The sequence below is a fragment of the Myotis lucifugus genome, unplaced genomic scaffold, assembly GCF_000147115.1.
Source record: "Myotis lucifugus unplaced genomic scaffold, Myoluc2.0 scaffold_60, whole genome shotgun sequence".
Lineage (NCBI taxonomy): Eukaryota > Metazoa > Chordata > Mammalia > Chiroptera > Vespertilionidae > Myotis > Myotis lucifugus.
In genome coordinates this window covers 4451783-4471549 of record NW_005871108.1, presented here as the reverse complement: position 1 = coordinate 4471549, position 19767 = coordinate 4451783, and the positions used below count along the sequence as shown (strand labels likewise).

General features: G+C 51.8%; 2 protein-coding genes and 1 pseudogene across 3 annotated transcripts in view; 1 reads left to right on the top strand and 2 right to left on the bottom strand.

The window, feature by feature from the left end:
• The window catches only part of PIGU (phosphatidylinositol glycan anchor biosynthesis class U), an 81164-nt gene extending 64291 nt beyond the window's left edge, over nt 1–16873 (top strand). For both annotated transcript variants that reach the window (XM_006089429.3, XM_023754411.1), the window contains 2 exons: nt 4178–4320; nt 16445–16873. In XM_006089429.3, the coding sequence (XP_006089491.1) occupies nt 4178–4320; nt 16445–16558 (257 nt within the window). In that variant the 3' untranslated portion in view covers nt 16559–16873. The remainder of the gene's footprint in view (nt 1–4177; nt 4321–16444) is intronic.
• On the bottom strand, nt 11637–15763 carry LOC102429189 (annotated as a pseudogene).
• A 187-nt stretch (nt 16874–17060) lies between the features above and the next one.
• Nucleotides 17061–18744, bottom strand: MAP1LC3A (microtubule associated protein 1 light chain 3 alpha). The gene is made up of 4 exons (XM_006089427.3): nt 18438–18744; nt 18072–18127; nt 17877–17983; nt 17061–17649 (listed from the first exon to the last, which is right to left on the bottom strand). Exons 1-4 carry the CDS (start codon nt 18475–18477, stop codon nt 17487–17489), a joined length of 366 nt encoding a protein of 121 aa, XP_006089489.1. The 5' UTR covers nt 18478–18744; the 3' UTR covers nt 17061–17486.
• Nucleotides 18745–19767: the final 1023 nt, after the last annotated feature.

Genomic DNA, 19767 nt, shown 5'->3' with positions numbered 1-19767 from the left:
CATCGATGTTTCTCTCTCTGGTCTCCCTCTCCCTTCCCTGTCTATAAAAATCAATGGGAAAATATCCTTGGGTGAAACCTAACAAGGGAGGGAGGGAGGGAGGGGGTGGGGGAAGGGAGAGAGGGAGGGAGGGCGGAGGTGGGGGGTGGGGGGGGGAGGGAGGGAGGGAGGAAGAAAGGGAACAACTCTATGACCTTTGAAGTCCTTAAATCCCCTCTGTGCTCCTCCTGATGGGACTGGAATTTTATTTCTGAATGTCTGAGGCTTAGAGAGAGAAAGTGACTTGCCTGAAGTTTCAGTTTGTCCATAGTGGAGCCAGAGATTGGATAAGCCAGCCCAGTGAATGTAGTGGGGAACTTGATTCCGTCTGGCCTGGCAAGTCTCATGAAGGGTGAACCCTTTTGTCTCACTAGGCCCTGGTCATCTCTGACATCTCTGACACCTTCTGGTGCCTGGAACAAGCTGTCCTGTGCCCTGGGTCCCTACTGCATCTTCTCTGGCATACAGCTTTAATCCTCTGGCCCGTCAGCCAGCAGGAGTGAGGAGCAGCTCCCCAGTCCTGCAAAGGTCACCGCAGGCCAGAAGCCAGCTGGATGCTGGTGACATTTCCTCCAGGCACATGGGAATGTGTGTTTGCAGGTCTTCATAATTGCACCCAGGAGCTGCCTGTGAGCCTCCCTCAGTCTCTGTGCACTAGGTCACCTTCTTGTCACCTGATCTGAAGTCCAGAGTTGCTGGAGGCATGGAATAAAGACCCACCTGGGCTATCAGGCCACTGGAGTTCTCTTTCAGGAAAAATGTATATTCTTTTCAGCAAAATAATTTCCAGAGGGCAAGAAAGAACACTGAAATGTAAATAGTGATATCGAAGTGGAGCAATGATAAATAGGTTTATTATTTCTCAAGGTTGTAACATTGCTTAATAATAACAACAACAACAATAATAATTCTCAGTGCACACATCCCTTTCCCCAGACTCCTGTTCTGGGAGAGAGGATGAGAGGTCTCAGGAAGGCTTTAACCTGTCAGCTGTGAAAGCCCAGAATTGTGGAAATTTCAGATCAGAAAAGAGGACCTCAGAACCCCTCCAGGCCAGTGTTTCTAAATTGTGGGATTTCAAAGACCACTAAAATTTCAGAAATCTCTGATGACAGAGTTGCCAACTTTTAATTTTACTGATGACATTAAAACAGTCAACTACCAGCCCTAGCTGGTGTAGTTCAGTAGGTTGAGCATCATCCAGTGCACCAAAATGTCGCCAGTTCGATCCCTGGTCAGGGTGCATGCAGGAGGCAACCAATCGAAGTTTCTCTCTCTTCCTCTCTCTCTGCCTCTCTCTCTTTAAAATCAATAAAAACATTTTTAAAAACAAAAAACAGTCAACTACCAACCATTCATTTTCATTTCATAAAAGAGAGGACTTTTTACAAAAGCAACAACCAGTAACAAAAAACACCTGTCATTTCTCAATAAGAATGAACCTTAAATTGAAAGCATTCAGCTTTCATAAGAACTTTGAACTACCTGTCCTGGTCATTCTCCCTGTGACAGCGAAGTCTCTGTTGCAGACTGCTGTGGGTCTCCTCTTTGTAAGGTCTACAACTGTGACCCAGTGGTTCACAGCCGTGGCTGCATATTGCAATCACGGGGGAAGATATTTTATTTTATTTTATTTTTATGGGGTAAGCTTTTAGAAACTATGATGGACCCATCCCTAGAGACTCTGATTTACTTAATGTGGCTTCCACAGATGATTTCATTTTGCAACCAAAATTGAGAAACCTGTGTAATCCATTCTCCCTCCCAATGCATGAAACCCCCATAATAGCATTTCAGCCAAGTCTTTGTACAGCTGATATCAAAAGCCTTAAGGTTCCAGAGTTTCCCTATCCCTTCAGTCTCCCAAAATTCTGACTTAGGAGAAGGGATTTCCTGAAGGTCAGGATCAGATTGGGGAAGGGAACTTCGACTCATTAAATGCCTACCATTACCAGACTTAGTGCGGAGGTTTTTTTGTATTTATTTTTAAATGTTTTAATTTTATTTTGTTTTTTTGTTAATCCTCATCCGAGGATATTTTTCCATTGTTTTGGGGGGCTTTTTTGTGTTTTTTTAGGGAGAGTGGAAGAGAGAGGGAAAGACAGAGAGAAATATAGATGTGAGAGAAACACATCAATTGGTTTGCCTCCGACCAGAGCCAGGGCCCGAGGAGCCTGCAACCAAGGTACGTGCCCTAGATCGGGATTGAACCCGGGACCCTTTGGTCTGCAGGCCAACACTCTATCCACTGAGCCAAACCGGCTAGGGCTTTTTTGTGTTTTCATAAGGTATTCTTTTTTTTTTTTTTTAATTGATTTCAGAGAGGAAGGGAGCAAGAGAGAGAAATAGAAACATCAGTGATGAGAAAGAAACATCAATCCGCTGCCTCCTGCAAGCCCCACACTGGGGATCATGCCCACAACCCGGGCATGTGCCCTGACAGCAATCGAACCGTGACCTCCTGGTTCATAGGTTGATGCTCAACCACTGAGCCTTGCCGGCTGGGCAAGGTATTCTTTTAATTAATTTATTTTAAATAATATTTCTTAGTTCACTTAAAAATACAATAAAGTGTAAAGAAAAATAAAAAATAACATATAATCTTACTTTCAGAGGTCCCCTATTGAATTAGAAGAGGAAAAAAAGCACAGTGTAGTAGGCAGAATAATGCCCCCTTCTCACCTCCCACAACCATGTTCACATCATAATCCCCCAAACCTGTGATTATATCACCATCCATGGCCAAAGGACCTTCAGGTGGGAGAGTAGCCTGGAATGTCCAGGTGGGCCCAGTGTAATCAGGTGGGAGCCAGGGGTATGTGGGAAATCTCTGGACCTTCCTCTCGGTTTTGCTGAGAATCTATAACTGCTCTAAAAACTAAAGTGTGTTTTTTGTTTGTTTGTTTGTTTTAATCCTCACCTGAGGATATCTTTTCCATTGATTTCTAGAGTGAGTTGAAGGGAGGGGGAGAGAGAAAGAGAAACATCGATGTGAGAGACTCATCGATTGGTTCCCTCCTGCATGCACCTGTACCCCGACTGGGGCTGGGAAACCTGCAGCTCTTCGGTCCATGGGCTGATACTCTAACGGTTAGAGTCTAACCACTGAGAAAAACCGGCCAGGACTAAAGTCTGTTTTTTTAAAGAAGTGGTGAGGGAGTCAGGAGAGGAGTTCAGAGTGATGCAATGTGAGAAGGACGTAATTCCACGTTGCTGGTTGAAGATGGGAGGGGTCATGAGCCAAGCACGCAGGTGGCCTCGACCCACTACAAAGCCAAGCGAGCGGATTTTCCCGGGGAGCCTCCAGAGGGAATGCAGCCCCGAAGGTACCTTGTTTTTTAGCCTGTGAGACCCATTTTGGACTTGCGGCCTCCGGATCTGTGAGATAGTAAGTTATATTGTTTAAGCCACTGAGTTTGTGGTAATTTGTTATAGCAGAATAGAAAAAACACAGTAATCCGTCTGTGCCAGGTTTTCCTGTTCAATCCGTGTAACACTCCTATGAAATTGGCGTTTTAGTCCTGTTTTAGAGATGGGGAAGCTGAGACTCAGAGGAGCTTGCTGACAAAGCAGGAATTTTAACCAAGGTCTCTCAAGCAAAGGCGAGTGTGTGCCCCACTGTCATGCTGCCTGCCCTCCCCTCCAGCTGAAGGCACCTGCCTGCCTGGCTGCGCTGTGTAGCAGGCCCTCCCTGGGGCTTCATGGAGAGCTGCTCCTCAGTGGGATTCCGCATTCCCTCTGGGGTGGTGTGATGTGAGAGGGAGGGTGTCTAAAAGAGGTGTTTAAATCACCTACGGAAGAGTGAGGGACATTTGAAGAGCAAGACAGGAGACTTAAAACATGAATTAAGGAGAATGGAAGATGTGTTTCTAGGACCCTCTGAGATTGGGGTAGAGAGCATGTCTTGCTGCCCAGAGGCACAGGAGGAGGTACGGAGTCCAAATCAAGGACCTCCCACTGGCTTTGGGCACAGGCAACCATGACTCAAGGGTCTTAAGTTGGCACCCAGTGCCTCTGAGTAGCAAGGGGAGAGGGGTGTTCTGCGTTGGGCTGCAGCAGGCTCTCCCTGGGCCTCTCGGTCCTGCAGGGCCATCACAGAGAATCAGCACTGGCTCATTGTGACCATCTGTCTTTTCAGTCCTGCGGAACATTTTTGTCCTCGGCTGCATCATTATCGTCTGCTCCCTGCTCTTCCCTGTCCTGTGGCACCTCTGGATTTACGCAGGAAGTGCCAACTCCAATTTCTTTTATGCCATCACACTGACCTTCAACGTTGGGCAGGTAAGAGTTAAGGGTGGCATGGGACAGGGATTCATTTTGTATTCTCAGACATTTGACCTAGGCTGTGGGTTCTGCAAACTAGGGGTTTGGATGTGAATGAGGGGACAGTAGCTCATTGTCTGGTAGAGAAGATTTGGACATGAGAGCAACAGGAAAACTGCATCTGCTAACATTTATTGGGCTCCATGCTGAGCCATTGCCTTGTCGAATTCTCACAGCAAGCATAGTGTTGCCCTATTTTATAAATGGGAATCGAGCCCTGGCTGGTTTGGCTCAGTGGATCGAGCGTCAGCCTGCAGACCGAAGGGTCCTGGGTTCAGTTCTGGTCAAGGGCACATACCTCGGTTGTAGGCTCCTTCCCGGCCCGGGTCCTGGTCTGGGCATGTGCAGGAGGCAACCAATTGATGTGTTTCTCTCACATTGATATTTCTCTCTGTCTTGCCCTCTCTCTTCCACTCTCTTTAAAAATCAGTGGAGAAGTATCCTCGGATTAAAAAAAAACAACAAATGGGAATCAAGGCTCATGAAGGTTGCCTCTTGCCCAAGGTCACTAGAAGAGCCAAGAACAAAATGTAGGGAAGGCTTGGTTTCTGAGACCACCCTCTTTCTGTAACAGTGCCTGGCTGCACGGCACTGAGTGAGTGCACCATGTGAGGGTGGGGAGGGCAGGAACAGGGGGAGGAAAGGCTCCGGGGATAGCAGGAGCAAAGACAGGGACCTGAGAAATGGTTGGGTCTAGCTATTGGGTGAGTCTGGAGTGCAAATTGCACAGCTGGGAGTAGCAGGAGAGGAGGCCATGGGATCACTAAATGAGAAGTACCAGCAAGGAGCCCAGCCTCCCTGACCCAGGGCAAGCCTCCCCCTTGTGCTGTAGAGCAGTGGTTTTCAGCAGCAGAATCACTGGGGGGAGCTTGTTAATCTGTATTAAATTCTGTAGTTATATCTGACTGTTACCATTACATGGCTTTGATTGTCAGTAAAATAAGCAGATTTTCTAATCCCACCTCCACAGATGTTGACTCAGTAGATGTGGAAAACGGTAAGAAATCTGAAGTTTTCACAAGCTCTTCCAGAGATTCTGTTTCAGGTGGACGAGCAAACACCTCCGAAGGTCCCTGTTCGTTGTGCTGCGTCCTCTCAGGGTCTGTCCTCATCGTGGAGGTCCTGTGGGATCCGTTGTACCGTTTACCATTTCATTTGCCATTGGCACAGCCAGGCGTTTCCTGTGCATAATGGGCTGGAAGGGAAGCAGGGCTAGCTGGGGAGACTCTGATGGCACTGAATAACCCCCAGGGGAGGCTTGCCTCCAAGGTTAGCTGCTGGGAAAGAAGGAGGGAGTTCGGGCTTTTGCTGTGAGTGATGGGTCTGGTATTTCCTGCATGGACATTTCTGGGCAATTAATGTCCAGCCCAGCTATTTATCTTGATTTGTGAACAGCAGGAAGAGTGATGGAGGGCCTGTGGCTTGGGTGGGACCAGGCCTGTCACATAGCAGTTACTGATGGTGGGTGCTCAGCACCTCCTACCTGTTCCTGCAGGATTCGACTTAGTGTCTTGGAGGAATCTGGAGGCCTGTTCTGGCTCTTCGGTCTTTCTGAAATCCCCTACTTTTCCTTTGAAAGTGATGACTGGCATGTGAGGGCATTGGGCCTGCCCTGGGACGCTGGGAGCTTGGTGAGCGCCACTGAAATACCCCCCAGTTTGTTGTCCAGTCATGAGTGTCAGGTGGGCCAGGAGTGGGATTGCAGTGATTGAGAAGCATCTGTGGAACTGCCAGATAACAGCTTTCTATGTGTTGCCTTTGGCACCTTTATGAAGCAAGGGTCTCTGTAAAAGGCATGGAGATCTCGGCAAGTGGTCAGGTGCCATCAAAGGCAAGAGGAACTGAATTGTTGAGACAGGAGGATGGTGCTGGGGGTGGGAAGCAAAGGCTGGGTAGATGGAGTGTGTTAATGACTCAGCTACAGCGAAAAACCAGACTGAATTTTTGGCATTGCCTTTACCTTTAAAAAAAAAAATCTTAAAAAAAATTTTTTCCCAGTATATTTTTATTGATTTCAGAGAGGAAGGGAGAGGGAGAGAGAGATAGAAACATCAATGATGAGAGAATCATTGATCAGCTACCGCCTGCACACCCCTCACTGAGGATCGAGCCCACAACCCAGGCATGTGCCCTTGACTAGACTCAAACCTGGGACCCTTCAGTCCACAGACCGACGCTCTATCCACTGAGCCAAACCAGCTAGGGCTAAAATGTATTTTTAATCATACAAGCAATACATGGATTCATTGGAAGGGAAAAGAAGTCCACATAGAAGCATATGGAATGATATTGGAGATCCGCCTGGGCCCTATCCCTTCCCCCGTGCAGATGTGATCACTGGGTCAGTCTGGTGTGTGTCTGCAGACGTCCCCTGTATGTTTACAGACAGCTTTACATACATACGCACACACAAGAGCTGTTCTGTTTATATAAAGAAATCACATCCTGCACTGCTGTTTTTCACTTAGTGATCTGATCTCACGATAATTCTTTAATGGCTCCGATCTCCCATGATTAGATGTACGATGATGTATCCTGGTGGACACCGAGGTTGCTTCTGATTGTTTTGCTATAAATGGAAGAGTACTGCCTTGCGTATCCCTCCACATACTCTTGTATAGGCATGCCAGTATTTTCCTGGGATAGATTCCAGGGGGTGGAATTTGCTGGAGCAGAGGGCATATACATTGTACATTTGGCCAGATATTGCCAATTTGCCCTTCAGACAGGTCAGACCAACCTCCAGGCTTCCCAGCAGTGGTCCAAGTGACTGTAAGCTGTGGTTTGTTCAAGCACAGCCAGCACAATGTGTCATCGGCCTCCTAGGGTCTGGGCTCTGTGGCTCTGAGCCAGAGACAACTCTGTGGGGTCAGATGCTTCCGGGACTGCTGGCTTGGGGCTTTGTGGCTGCCACCTCCAGATCACTAAAGGTGCTTGTCAGATGGGGGCCCTTATTCACCAAGGCAGGCACTCCAGGCATATTGCTTGTCTGGGAGCATTGGCTGAGGTAGAAGAGCAGCCCTTGTCATGAGGGTTATACTTACCCCTGCCCTCGCGCCTGTTGGTAGTCACAGGGTTTAAATATGAGACATTCAGAATGTTAGTATGAGTTAAATGTCACCTCCTCAAAGAGGCCTTTCCCGAGGTTCCCCTGCCCACTGTCTCTTTCTTAGCCCCCTTCATAGCACTTCCCCAACCTGTGACTATATTATTTACTCTTCTTTCTCTGCCTGTGAGCTTCTAAAGGCAGAGCTCGGCCTGTCCTACCCACTGCAGGGTCCCCAGCTTACCAGTGCTTGGCACAGAGCATTGTTTAGCAAATATTTGTTGAATGTATGAATGATCCAAAGATAGCCAGGGGGAACGTCATGTGATTAATGGCCAAATGTGCAGAGTAAGCACTGGAGGAATCTAGAGGGAGCAGATACCTTTCCTGTTGTGAGTGGTCAAGGGAGGCCACAGGGAATGAGGAGTAGGAACTGGACCTTACAGACTCAGAGAGTCAGAAGGGAAGGGGAGATCACCTAGGAGGTGGGCAGGAGGGAGCCAAGTCACCCCCAGTGGCTAAGGTCAGTGGGTGGCTGCTCTGTCCACAACCCTCCTCCAGCTTCTGCCAGAACCTGGTCTCTGGCCAGTGAAGCCCCAGCAATGTCCACAGCACAAGGCTCCTCTGCTTCAGTCTGACCTATAGTCAGTGTTGCCATTGAAAAGTATGACATTCAGGGACGTGTCCCAGTCCCACAGCTCGCTCTTCTCAGCTCTCCCAGCTGGGACGGTGCCCGAGTCACTGGTCCTCATTCTCCTTTCCCTGGGCAAGACACATCAGAGGTATCCTGAGAACCGATGAGTGTGGATTTTCAGCAGGCGACCAGAGCCAGGCCGTCATTGCTGAATCAGGAGCTGAATATAGGGAACATCTTGGCCTGTAGATTTTAAGCCCTGCTCTGTTAGAGTTGGTCAGTGCCATACCCTATAATAGAACAAATTATTGGTAGATTATTAGTTTCACCAGCAGGTAAACCACTAGTGACCTCGGCCTACATCCTTCCCCCTGGGGCCATTAAGTGTTTTTCAGCATGTGGCACGGATCATTAGCTAATTGTGCCTCAGAGTCAGTGACCAGGAAATGACAACACCCATCCATAGAGGGGAGTGTGTGTGTGTGTGTGTGTGTGTGTGTGTGTGTGTGTGTGTGTTTACTGAGAGAGATCAGTTGACTGAGGCCCCTTTCCACTTCCTTACTGTGTATCTTCAGCAAGTGATTGAATTTCTCTGGGGGGCAGTTTTCTCCCACCTCTCAGGGTGTTGAAAGAATTGGACATGTTATGTGTGTTCCTGTTACCATTATTCATATGTCGACATGGGAAATAGCACAAACTTCCTTTTCAAATACCCAGAGCAATTTCCTAGGAAACCATTCGGACCCAGAAACTGAGGGAAATAGAACAGTCCCCCTCCTCTTTGTTTCTGACCCTGTTCTTCTCCAGGTCAGCGACCTGCAAAAGACAGGTCATCAAGGATGACATATAAACAAAAAGGAATGCATTTTAATTTGGCTTTTCTTTCTTTTCTTTTTTTTTTAGGTGACTTTGAGGGTACATTTATTAAGGCAGGAGACAGTGAAACAAGGAAGGGCCTAGCATAGAAGAAGCAATAGGAGAGCTAGGTGAGGCTGCTTTGGCTCACTGGGAAGTCAGAGAAAAGGGGGCCTTGAGGACAGTTTCAGGGAGTTAGCCCTGGATGAGCTGCTGCTACCCATTGCTCCCCCATTTGCAAGCCTCATAGGATCCCCCAGAGTTTAGGAGATGCATGCCAGGGGGCAGGGCCGGAGCGGGGAGCAAGAAGAGGGGAAGGAAATGGCATGGTTGTGTTCCCCAGAGCGAGGTGTGCACCGAATTTAGCTTTTTAAAAAGAGTAAAATAAGATGTCCCACTCACCCTGATTCAACTTAAATTCAAGAAACATAGGAACCTTTCCCCCAAATTATAATAGGGGTTCATGTTTAAAGAGAGCTTGCTAGAGGCCAGGCTCCTATGATCTTTGTCTTCTGGATCATGTGCTTTTGTGGCCTGGACCTTTCCCTGTGCTTTGCAACTACTCATGTGCACATGGAGAAAGGGGTGTGTGTGTTATTGTTGGCATCACAATGGAAGTATGACTTTTTGTCCTTTTAATAAAACGCCTTGGTGACCTGTGTTCGTACATGAGAGAGGAAGCTCCTTTTTGAGTCCCACATATGTAGACCCATCACACCTGACGTAACTACTCCCCTACTGACAGTCTTTTAAGTTGTTTTATTTTATTACTAGAGGCCCAGTGCATGAAATTCGTGCATGGGTAGGGTCCCTAGGCCTGGCCGGCGATCAGGGCTGATCTTTGGGGCGACTGGCAGGGCAATCGGGGGCCCCCCGCTGGCATCCGCCTTGGCTGGCCTGGCGCTTCCCACTAACCGCTGACCCTTCTCCCCCCCCCCCCACCCCCACTGCTGCTGCTGGTCTGAGCCTGCGGGCTGGGGGCAGCTCCTGTGTTGAGCATCTGCCCCCTGGCGGTCAGTGTGCGTCATAGCGACCAGTCGGTCTGCCCGTTGTTCCGCCATTTGGTCAATTTGCATATTAGGCTTTTATTATATAGGATGATAAGGAATTCACTTAATTCACCTTTGAGGGAGGCACTGTTATTATTCCCTGACACAAATGAAGAAGCTGAGGCTTGGAAGTCACAAAACTCCAAAGAGGTACACTTATTCATGCCCTTGTTCATCATGTCCTCCCTGTAGACTGCAGATTCCACTGGGGCAGCCCCCTGGTCTCTCTCCTTCACCACTGTATCCCCAGCACCAAGAATATTCACTGACTGTTTATTGATGAATGAATGGAGTGAGCAGGAATTAGAAACCACATTTTATGACCAGTGATCTCTCAATCTTATACACCCTAACCTCCCAGTTCCAGTCTGCTTTGGTCTAAGCTGGGCCTGTGGCAAGTTCTGCTGGATTCCTAGGGGGTCAGAGCCAGAGCCCCCTTCCCCTCCTGCCTGTGTGGCAGGCCCTGAGAGCCCCACTCCTGCTCTGTCACACCCTGCCCATCCCTTCCAGCAGAGTCTGGAACACGCTCGGAGCTGCTGCCTCCTCACATGGGAGGCCGCCCTGGTGCTGCTCTGTGCTGCAGACCCTTTAGGTCCTGGGCTGGTCCTGTTTTCTGTCTTCAGGGAGCCCTGGAATCTGGGCACCAACCCACTGGCACGTTGGGCCCTGCTCAGCACTCGCTTATTCACTTCAGGACAAATGAAACCCCAGTCCTGTCTCCTGGAACTGCCTCTCACTTGGCCTGATGCCATTCTGGGGAGTGGCCATGTGAGGGGACATGTGGGCAGATCCACAGTGTTGGGTGGTCTGTAGCCCCCACTTGTGACCAGATGGCGGCCCATTCCAGGCTTACTCCTGTGGGTTGTGTGGTGGAGGGTCCCTGTGGCCAGGCTGAGCCCTTGTCCAGCTGGCTGTGCATGTTTACTTTGATTTCCTCTTCCAGTGGCATTTACCAAGGTCTTAATTCCTTTGTCCCCCTCATCATCAGACATCCCGAGCTTGTCTCTCACAAGCTTTCATATCCTCTCCCACAGCCAGAGTGACAGGAAAAGCCTGGGTTAAATGCATGGGGGCACGGCCAGCCAGAAGGCCCGGGCTTAGGAACCCCTAATTCCAGTAATTCCCAGCCCATCTGGCCTGCTGGCCTTAGACGAGTCACAGAGCTCCTTGGGCCTGATTTACTTATTTGCAAGTATGAATTAGGTGCCTGCTGTGCACCAGACGCTCTACTGGGGTGAACGAGAGACGTAGCCCTGCTTCTAAGGAGAGAACGAAAAGGAAATAGGCAGGATTGGGGTAGCCGGGTAGTGCTATGAACAAGACAAACAGCTCAGAGCTGGGCAGTTAAGGAAGCTCTGGAGGGAGGCCCCTCTAAGTGGAGTCCTGAGACGGGGTGTGTGTGGGGGGAGCTCTGCAGGCCTGGTGAGTGCCACCCGATAGGAACGAGGCCGTTTCAGGTCAGCAGTGTCAGAGCCACGTGGCCTCCTGAGCCTCACTGTGCTGAGGACCAGGCTGAGCTCTGGTTTTAAGCTGAGGACAACTGCGATAAGATTCATGCTCTGAAAGCCTCACTCTGCCAGGAAGGGAAGAGAGGTGAGGGCTGTAAGCTGGAACCTGAGCCCAGGGAGGAGGCTGTTTCAACCTGACGAGAGGGGGTGGTTGCCTGAGTTTCCTCAGCCTAGAGGGGGTTGTGAGGGGTTGGGTGGGGAAAGCTTTGTTCAGTTGGAAAGTGCCACATAGAAAATGATTGCCACAGGAAGCAGTTTTCTGTCTCTAGATCTTGCTTCCACACCCACTATTCCGTGTTAACATCTTATATTACCATGATGCATTTGTCAAAACCAAGAAACTGACCCTGGTCCATTATTACTAAGTAAACTCCAGACTTGATGTGGATTTCCCAGTTTTCCCTGTCATGGCCTCCTAGGACCCAGTCAGAGGCACCACATTACATTTAGTTGTCAAGTCTCCCTGTGTCCTCTGCTCACTTTCCTCATTTCTCATGACCTGGACTGTCTTGAGGAGCATTGGCCAGGGAGCCTGTCGGGCGCCCCCACTTCCAGTGTGGCTGATGCTTTTGTCATCATGAGACCAGGTGTGGGTTCTGGAACACTCGGGCAGTAGTACCTGCCGGCACCTGATTCCATGCTGCTACCCTTCATCGTCTGGTTCCCCTGTTTCCAGGCTCCTCGAGGGGGAAGTTGCCGTTTTCCCTGCCCCTGCTCTGTTCCTTGGGAGCGAGTCACCAAGCCTAGCCCACCCCAGGGGCAGGGGGTGGTAGTGGGCAAGAATTAAGCTCTACTTTCTGGAAGGGGGATTATCTTCATAGTTTATTTATTTAGGCTGGAGAAGAATTTTTATTTTATGTACAAAAAACTCCACAGTGCACACTTAGCTCAGCTTAGTGGCCGGCTCCTTGGCCTTGGCCTTTTCCAGCTTAGCAATGGGAGCCACCGACTTTGGACCCAGGACATTGCCTCCCCAGTGGCAGCGGATCTCATCATATCTGTCCTTGTAATTGGTCTGGATAGCCCCCACCATCTTAGCCAGAGCTGCCTTGTCTGCCGAGTTTACCTGCGTGAAGGCAACAGTGGTGCAGGTCTTCCTGTGGACGAGACACCCAGCCTGGCCTTCCCCTTGCTCATGCAGTAGGGAACCCCCATCTGCCAGCACAGGCAGGGCAGGAAGACCACCACCCGGATGGGATCCACATTGTGTGTAGTCACTACCAGCCGAATCTTCTTGTTCTCTCACTGCGGGGTGGTGACGGTGTTAACCCCTGCTCAAAGGACAGGTGGCCTCTTGGTGGGGACATCCCTTTGCTGGCAGCTTTTTTCTCAGCCTGAGCCACCATTCTCTGCTTCTTCTCTTGCTTTGTCTCTGGTCTGTACTTGTGGGCCAGCTTCGGCAGTTGAGTAGCCATTTGGCGGTCCAGGGCCTGGGTGAGCTGGTTAATGGCAGGAGGCACTTTCAGATGCTCATAGAGAATAGCCCTTTGCTGCTGTAGCCGAATGTAGGTAGCGGGGCCATTTGACAAAGCAGGTGAGATCCCTTTTGGGTTTGATGTCCTGTCCAATGCCAGAATTCTTGGGCCTTTTCTCAAACAGGGGATTTACCACCTTCTTGGCCTCCTGCTTCTTCATGACAGCAGAGGCTGGAGCCACCTTCTTCCTCTTAGCCTTCTTCCCCTTAGGCATCTTGGGTGGCAAGAGGAGAGAGCTCATATATTATTATTATTATTATTATTACTACTACTAGATGCCCGGTGCATGAATTTGTGCACAGGTGGGGTCCCTTGGGGTTGGCCTGCGGGGATCGGGCCAAAACCCACAGTCCAACGCCACCTACCGCTCCTGCCTGCCACTCCCACTCATCCCGGCCCCACTGCGCCTGCCTCGGGCTCGCACCCAGTCAGTCCCGATCAGGAGAGGCTCGCGCTGCTGCAGCGGCGCTTGCCAGCCCTGAGCCCTACATCTGGTGCCCGTCCCAAGTGGGGATTGCCGGGACGCAATGTGGTGGGATGCCCTTGCTGGCCCAGCATCTGAATCTGTCCCACTGACCTTCACGTCGGTTGTCGGGTCCATCTGACAGCCGCTTTTATATCCTTTCTTCCTTGCCAAGCATCTAGGGAGGGGAAGTGGCCACCGTGCCTGAGGCCGGTTTCCAGGAGGCTGGCAGCACTGTCAGGATCAATTGTGCCAGCAGCACCAGTCCGTTGGTGCCTGGCTTGTTCTCCCAAGATTGGACCTGCAGGACTACTGAGGGAGGGAGTGGCTGCCACTGGGCTGGTGGGCCGCCAGGACAGGTCAGTCAGCTGAGTGGCTAAGACCCCACCAGCTCAACCACAGCTACAGGCTTACCCAGACCAGGAACCTTGTGCCTGTGTAAGAAAGGGGCTGTTGCCGAAACTGGTTTGGCTCAATGGATGGAGCGTCAGCCTGCGGACTGATGGGTCCCAGGTTCGATTCCGGTCAAGGGCATGTACCTGGGTTGCGGGCACATCCCCAGTGGGAGATGTGCAGGAGGCAGCTGATCGATGTTTCTCTCTCATCGATGTTTCTAACTCTCTATTTCTCTCCCTTCCTCTCTGTAAAAAATCAATAAAATATATTTTTTAAAAAAAGGGGGGGGCTGTAGGATGTGAGGTCCGTGTTTGCTGTGATACCTGCCCCCATAGGGCAGCTGTGGTGCAAGGCCTTGAGGGCTTCCTGGACTTTGTCTGCTCTACTGATACCCACAGTGCCCGAGTTCTGTGCCCTCTGGCGCACTGGTGCATGGCCCTGCAGGGTCATGGCCACGAGTCCAGCTCTCCCTGTATAGTTTTAGACCAACTATTGAACCCTTTGTGCCTTAATTTTCATCATCCTTCCAGACAGGCTCCAGTCGTGTCCTTATCCTAAAGCCATCGCTGGTATTGGCTCTGACCTCCTCCTCCAGGCCACTCTGTGCTCTCCTTCCTGTCCACAGTGTGAGAGGCTGCCCAGGATTGGGGTCTCAGGGTCAGGGCCCAGATCCGAGGCTCAGCTCAACCTCTGATCTGCTCCAAGACCCTAGCCGGGTGGTCCCCCTGCTCTGGGCTTCTGTCTCCCCATCTGTGCCAAGAGGTGGTTGGTGCTGATAGTCTGAGAGGCCTCTGAGTGCCTGAGAGCTGGTGGTGTCTGCACTGGTGAGCCCCTCCCCTCATCCTTCCATGGGGCTGGCCCTGCTCCTCCTGCTCCAGGCACTGGAGGTCTTGGGAGCTTGGGCCAAATGGATTGTAAGACTGTAGGTGCAGCATGTGGGGACCTTGGCAAATTCCAATTCTGCTCTGGGCCTCTGAGAGGGATGGTGGGCTGCACGTCTAGGGCTCTTTCGATTCTGTGGTTCATACAGGAAAGACGGAGAGCTGGGTGCACATACCATTGTGCCCAGTGCAGGGAGGGAGGAGCACTCGTCAGACATCACAGAAACGAATGTAAAACGGCAATTTGGATGAGTTTGTGCTGCCAAATAGAGGTTAATAGGGCCAAGACTCAGTCTGGGGCATATGGGTGGGCTTTTCTGAGGAAGATCTTCCTGAAGTTTGAAGTGGGGCAAGCAGGTGTTGATTAGATGAAAGTGGAGAGAGCATTCCAGCCAGAGGAAACAGCCAAGATCCTGCAGTGGGAGGGAAGAGGCCAGTGTGGCTGGAGCAGAGTGAGGTGGAACACAGGGGAGCGTGAGGCATGTACACGGCAGGGACCAGGTGCAAGGCCTCAGAGCCCCAGGGAGCTTATCTTCACCCTACTAGCTAGCCATAGGAAGCCTTTAGAGCAGCAGTTCTCAACCTGTGGGTCACGAACCCTTTGGGGGTCGAACGACCCTTTCACAGGGGTCACCTAAGACCATTGGAAACACATATATAATTACATACTGTTTTGTGATTAATCACTATGCTTTAATTATGTTCAATTTGTAACAATGAAATTGGGGGTCACCACAACATGAGGAACTGTATTAAAGGGTCGAGGCATTAGGAAGGTTGAGAACCACTGCTTTAGAGGGTTTTAACATGACCAGATTTGTTTTGAAAAGCAACCTCTGGCTGCTAGGGGAAATGGACTGAGGGAAGGGGAGGTTTGAGATTAGGGAGCCCAGAGAGGAGACTGCTATTGATGACAGTGGCTTTGTCCAGGGTGGTAACTGTTAAGATGGCTAGAAATGGGTGGATTTGAGAGCTTAGGACAGTGGTCAGCAAATCGCAGCTCGCGAGCCACATGTGGCTCTTTGGCCCCTTGAGTATGGCTCTTCCACAAAATACCACGTGCGGGCGCGCACGTACAGAGCGATTGAAACTTCGTGGTCCATGCCCAGAAGTCGGTTTTCGGCCTGGGCGAGTCTATTTTGAAGAAGTGGCATTAGAAGAAGTGGAGGTATGTTCGCTGAGGTCGTCCCCCTCAGACTGAGGACGTTTTTAGCAAAGGCCAGCTTAGGAGTACCCTAATTAAGTTAATAACAATGTACCTACCTATATAGTTTAAGTTTAAAAAATTTGGCTCTCAAAAGAAATTTCAATCATTGTACTGTTGATATTTGGCTCTGTTGACTGAGTTTGCTGACCACTGGCTTAGAAGGTAGAACTGACAGTACTTAGTGGCTGTGTATATGGGAGAAGTATCAGGTGATCCTGTGGCCGGAGGACCTGGAAGATGTGGGGCCTGGGTTCCCAGTGGGAGAAGCTGGTTTGACAGGGAGCCTGGCTAGGGTGCATCCTAGAGGCCTGTGGGTACCCACGAGGTGAGGTCTGGCTGCAGAAGTACCAGTCTGCAGTTCAGGCCAGGGCTTGAGAAGGAGGTGTAGACAATGGTGGAGGGAGGGAGGGCCATACGGGCACTTCTAAGGTGTCAGTGAGACCTTGCAGGGTCAAGTGTAGATCCTGAGGTGGTAGGGTCTCCCCAACACCTGCCTAGCTCCTCAGGGGCCCAAGGTTTAGGGGCAGGTACCTCGAAGCTTCTCACGCTCTCTCCTCTCCCCCCACAGATCCTGCTGATTTCTGATTACTTCTATGCCTTCCTGCGGCGAGAGTACTACCTCACTCATGGTCTCTACTTGACGGCCAAGGACGGCACAGAGGCCATGCTTGTGCTCAAGTAGGCCTGGCTGGGCTCAGGGCTGCACGGACTCGGGGTGGACAGGCCAAAAGCTGGGCCAAGCCCTCTAGCCAGAATTGCCAGCAGGCAAGTTCTCAGGCAGATGAGGTTCAAGTCCAGGGTCACGATCTTGGCACCAGAGGAGAGCCAAGGCTGGCAGCAAGGCCTGTGGGGCTTTGCCAGGCGCACCTCCACTTGGACCCACAGTTTTTGGCTCTGCACACAAAGGAGCCCCCTCCCAGACAGGACAGGGGAGGAAGCAGGTGAGCAGGGTTTGTTAGGTTGTTGACTTAATAAATTTTTTTTGGTATGAAGTCTACCCTGGGCCCACACGGCACTCCTGGAAGGTGTGGGCCCCTAATACTACCACGGTATACTACACAAGGGTGTGGGTTTCCAGAATGAACCGTAAGTCCACACAACAAGTTGTGCACTGGTGAGCCGAGAATGGCGGGGGACAGGCCACCAGCAGCCCTCCCCACTCCCCAAGCAGCTGGAGGCAAAGGGCCAGACAGGCCTGAGCAATCTTTATTCTGCAAAGGGACAGTGACCACAGATCCATACACCATGTCAAGACCAGGTGAGCCAGGGGCCAGTCCTTCAAGGGTGGGTGGTTCCAGGCGGGAAGCAGAGCCTCGGGTGGGGGAGGGGCAGACAGGCAGGGGCCTAAAGTAAAAAAGACAAACCAGACAGAGCGCGGGTGGTGGGGGCTGCTCCCCACCGTCCCCCAGCCAGCACCCAGAGGGCAACCCTAACATGACAGGCCCAGGATGCACACAGGGCAGAGGCGGAGTGGTTGGGATCCCCTAAGGGGTAGCATCCCTGCCGGCCCCCCAGGGGCAGAGGAAGCTCAGCTCAGGAGCCAGGAGCTCCCTGGGCAGAGCCTGACATGGCCCCCCTCTCCCCTTCCAACCCCTCCCCCTACTGCTGGCTCAGAAGCCGAAGGTTTCCTGGGAGGCGTAGACCATGTAGAGGAAGCCGTCGTCATCCTTCTCCTGCTCATAGATGTCCGCGATGGGCGTGGACACGCTCACCATGCTGTGCTGGTTCACCAGCAGGAAGAAGGCCTGCGTGGGGTTCAGCTGCAGGCGGCGCCTGAGGAGGACAGGACGGCAGCCCACAGTGAGGGGCCTGGCTGCCGGGGGTGTCGCGCCGACTCCCTCCCCAAAATGACTCCCTGCCTCCACTTCACACCCATCCCTGACCTGGAACTTTCCCAGAAGAGGGGCCCAATGCCCCTCCTATGCCGACTCCCACGCCTCAGAAGGACCTGGCCACCCCAGCAGCACCCAAGTCCCCCCTGAGGGTCGCCGCCCACGCACCGGATTATCTTGACCAACTCGCTCATGTTGACGTGGTCCGGGACCAGGAACTTGGTCTTGTCCAGGACTGGCAGCTGCTTCTCACCCTTGTAGCGCTCTATGATCACCTGGGGACAGGGCGGGCGGGGCCGCGTGAGCTCGGGGCGGGGCCTGGGCGGGGCCTGGGCCGGGATGGCCGGGGATGGCGGGACTCACCGGGATCTTGCTGGGGTGCTGGTCGCGGATCTGCTGCACCTCCTTACAGCGGTCGGCTGCGGAAGGAGGTCAGGCGCTGAGGCAGGATCTGGGTCCTCCGTGCCGTTTGCCCCGACGGCCCTCGAGGGGCGGCCCGGCCCGGCCCCACCTCCCCCAAGCCCCCGCCCCCCGGGCCGTCTGGCAGGCCTGGACACAGGACAGGGTGGGGAGGGCCCAGCCCAGGTCAGAATCTGCCTCCCAGCCTGGGGTCCGGCTGGAAGCTGACGTCACAGGGCTGACGTCACCTGTGCTGGAGGTTGGGTCGCGCCCCCAACTCCCCAATCCCCACCCCCTCCCCAGATTCGCAGGTCGCCCACCAGGCCTCACCGAAGCTCCGCCGCTGCTTGAAAGGCCGGTCCGAGGGCATCTCGCGGGCCCGGCGGGGCGCGCAGGCCGGGACTCCGGGGCGGGGAGGTGGCTGCGGTACTGGGGCGCGGGGGCTCCACACCTCGCGCGCAAGGGCTCTGGGGCTCACGCTGAGCCCAGCGTCGGAGGCTCCGGGAGGTAACTCGCTCGGGTGACGTCAGGTCACAACATTCCTTAAAGGGGAGGCCGGCGCACTGCTCCCATTGGGCCGACGCAAAACCCGCCCGCCGGGACCTTGACGTCAGGGCGCAAAGAGCCTGGATTCCCCGCCCGCACCAGGAAGGGGTGGCGGCTCCCAGGGGCGTCACAGTCGCGTGACGTCATGGCCTGCGTGGCCCCTCTGTCCCGGGCCGGGCTGAGCAGAGATTGGGAAGCTACGAGGCAGTGGTGGGAGCGGACCCAGCGCTTCGCAGTGGGGAAATCACGGGCCGGCTGCAGCTCAGCATCCTCTCTCCCCTCTGTCACTGCCCTCTGGCAGCGCACAGCCAGGCTGTTAGTTCCAGCGACAGTATGAGGATGACAGAACCAAAACGTCGTCCTTGGGGCTTATGGTTGGAGAAGGGAAAAGGTGGGTGGGCGAGATCAAAACATAAAAGAGCAAGTCACTAAAAAGGAACAGAGCTTTTCAAAGAAATCCCTAGAATTGAAAAATAGAGCTATGGACATTCAAGTCTCAATAAGGCAAGCAAGCAGATTGCACACAGCAGAAGAGAATCTCTGAACTGGAGAATAATCAGAAACAATTAACTAAAGAAACAAGGGGATGAAACATGTAGAAGGGAGTGAGTGGAAAGGTGAAGTGAGAACTCTCATGCCCAATCAGAATTCCAGAAGAGAAAAGAAATATAGTAGAGGCAGTTCCTTAAGAAGAGTTTCCAAAGTTGATTGAAGACCACATAAAATCCAGAGCAGGATAAATAAAACTAAAATCAGCACCTATGCATTTTGTAGTGAATTTGCAGAACTTGAAAGACATCTGTTGGGAAAATGGTGAGCAGCTAAACTGGTAAACATGTAAGTCATCTAAACAAGTACTTAATTAGAACATGAATAGTGATGATTAATTTGTGGAGTGCAAACAAGGAGCATGAGACACAATAACAGGTAAGACTGGCGAGGGTAATCAGAGCTCAGGTGTTCTAAGAAGCTTGGTTTATTTGAGAGGAGGAAGAGGAGGAGAATGATAATTGTCCAGCTTTCTACAGTTAAGCATGTATTTCAGACACTTAAGAGGAATTGCTAAAAGTATGACTTCTAGTACAGAAAAGAGAAAAAGTTGGTAAAGGGTATT

Bases quoted from the DNA above. Each gene is read 5' to 3' on its own strand.
- MAP1LC3A (XM_006089427.3), bottom strand. From the start codon at position 18,477: ATGCCCTCGGACCGGCCTTTCAAGCAGCGGCGGAGCTTCG. The intron at 17,984-18,071 runs GTGAGTCCCGCC...CCCTGTCCCCAG, and splicing joins AGCACCCCAGCAAGATCCCG to GTGATCATAGAGCGCTACAA. The intron at 17,650-17,876 runs GTGCGTGGGCGG...TGTCCTCCTCAG, and splicing joins GAGTTGGTCAAGATAATCCG to GCGCCGCCTGCAGCTGAACC.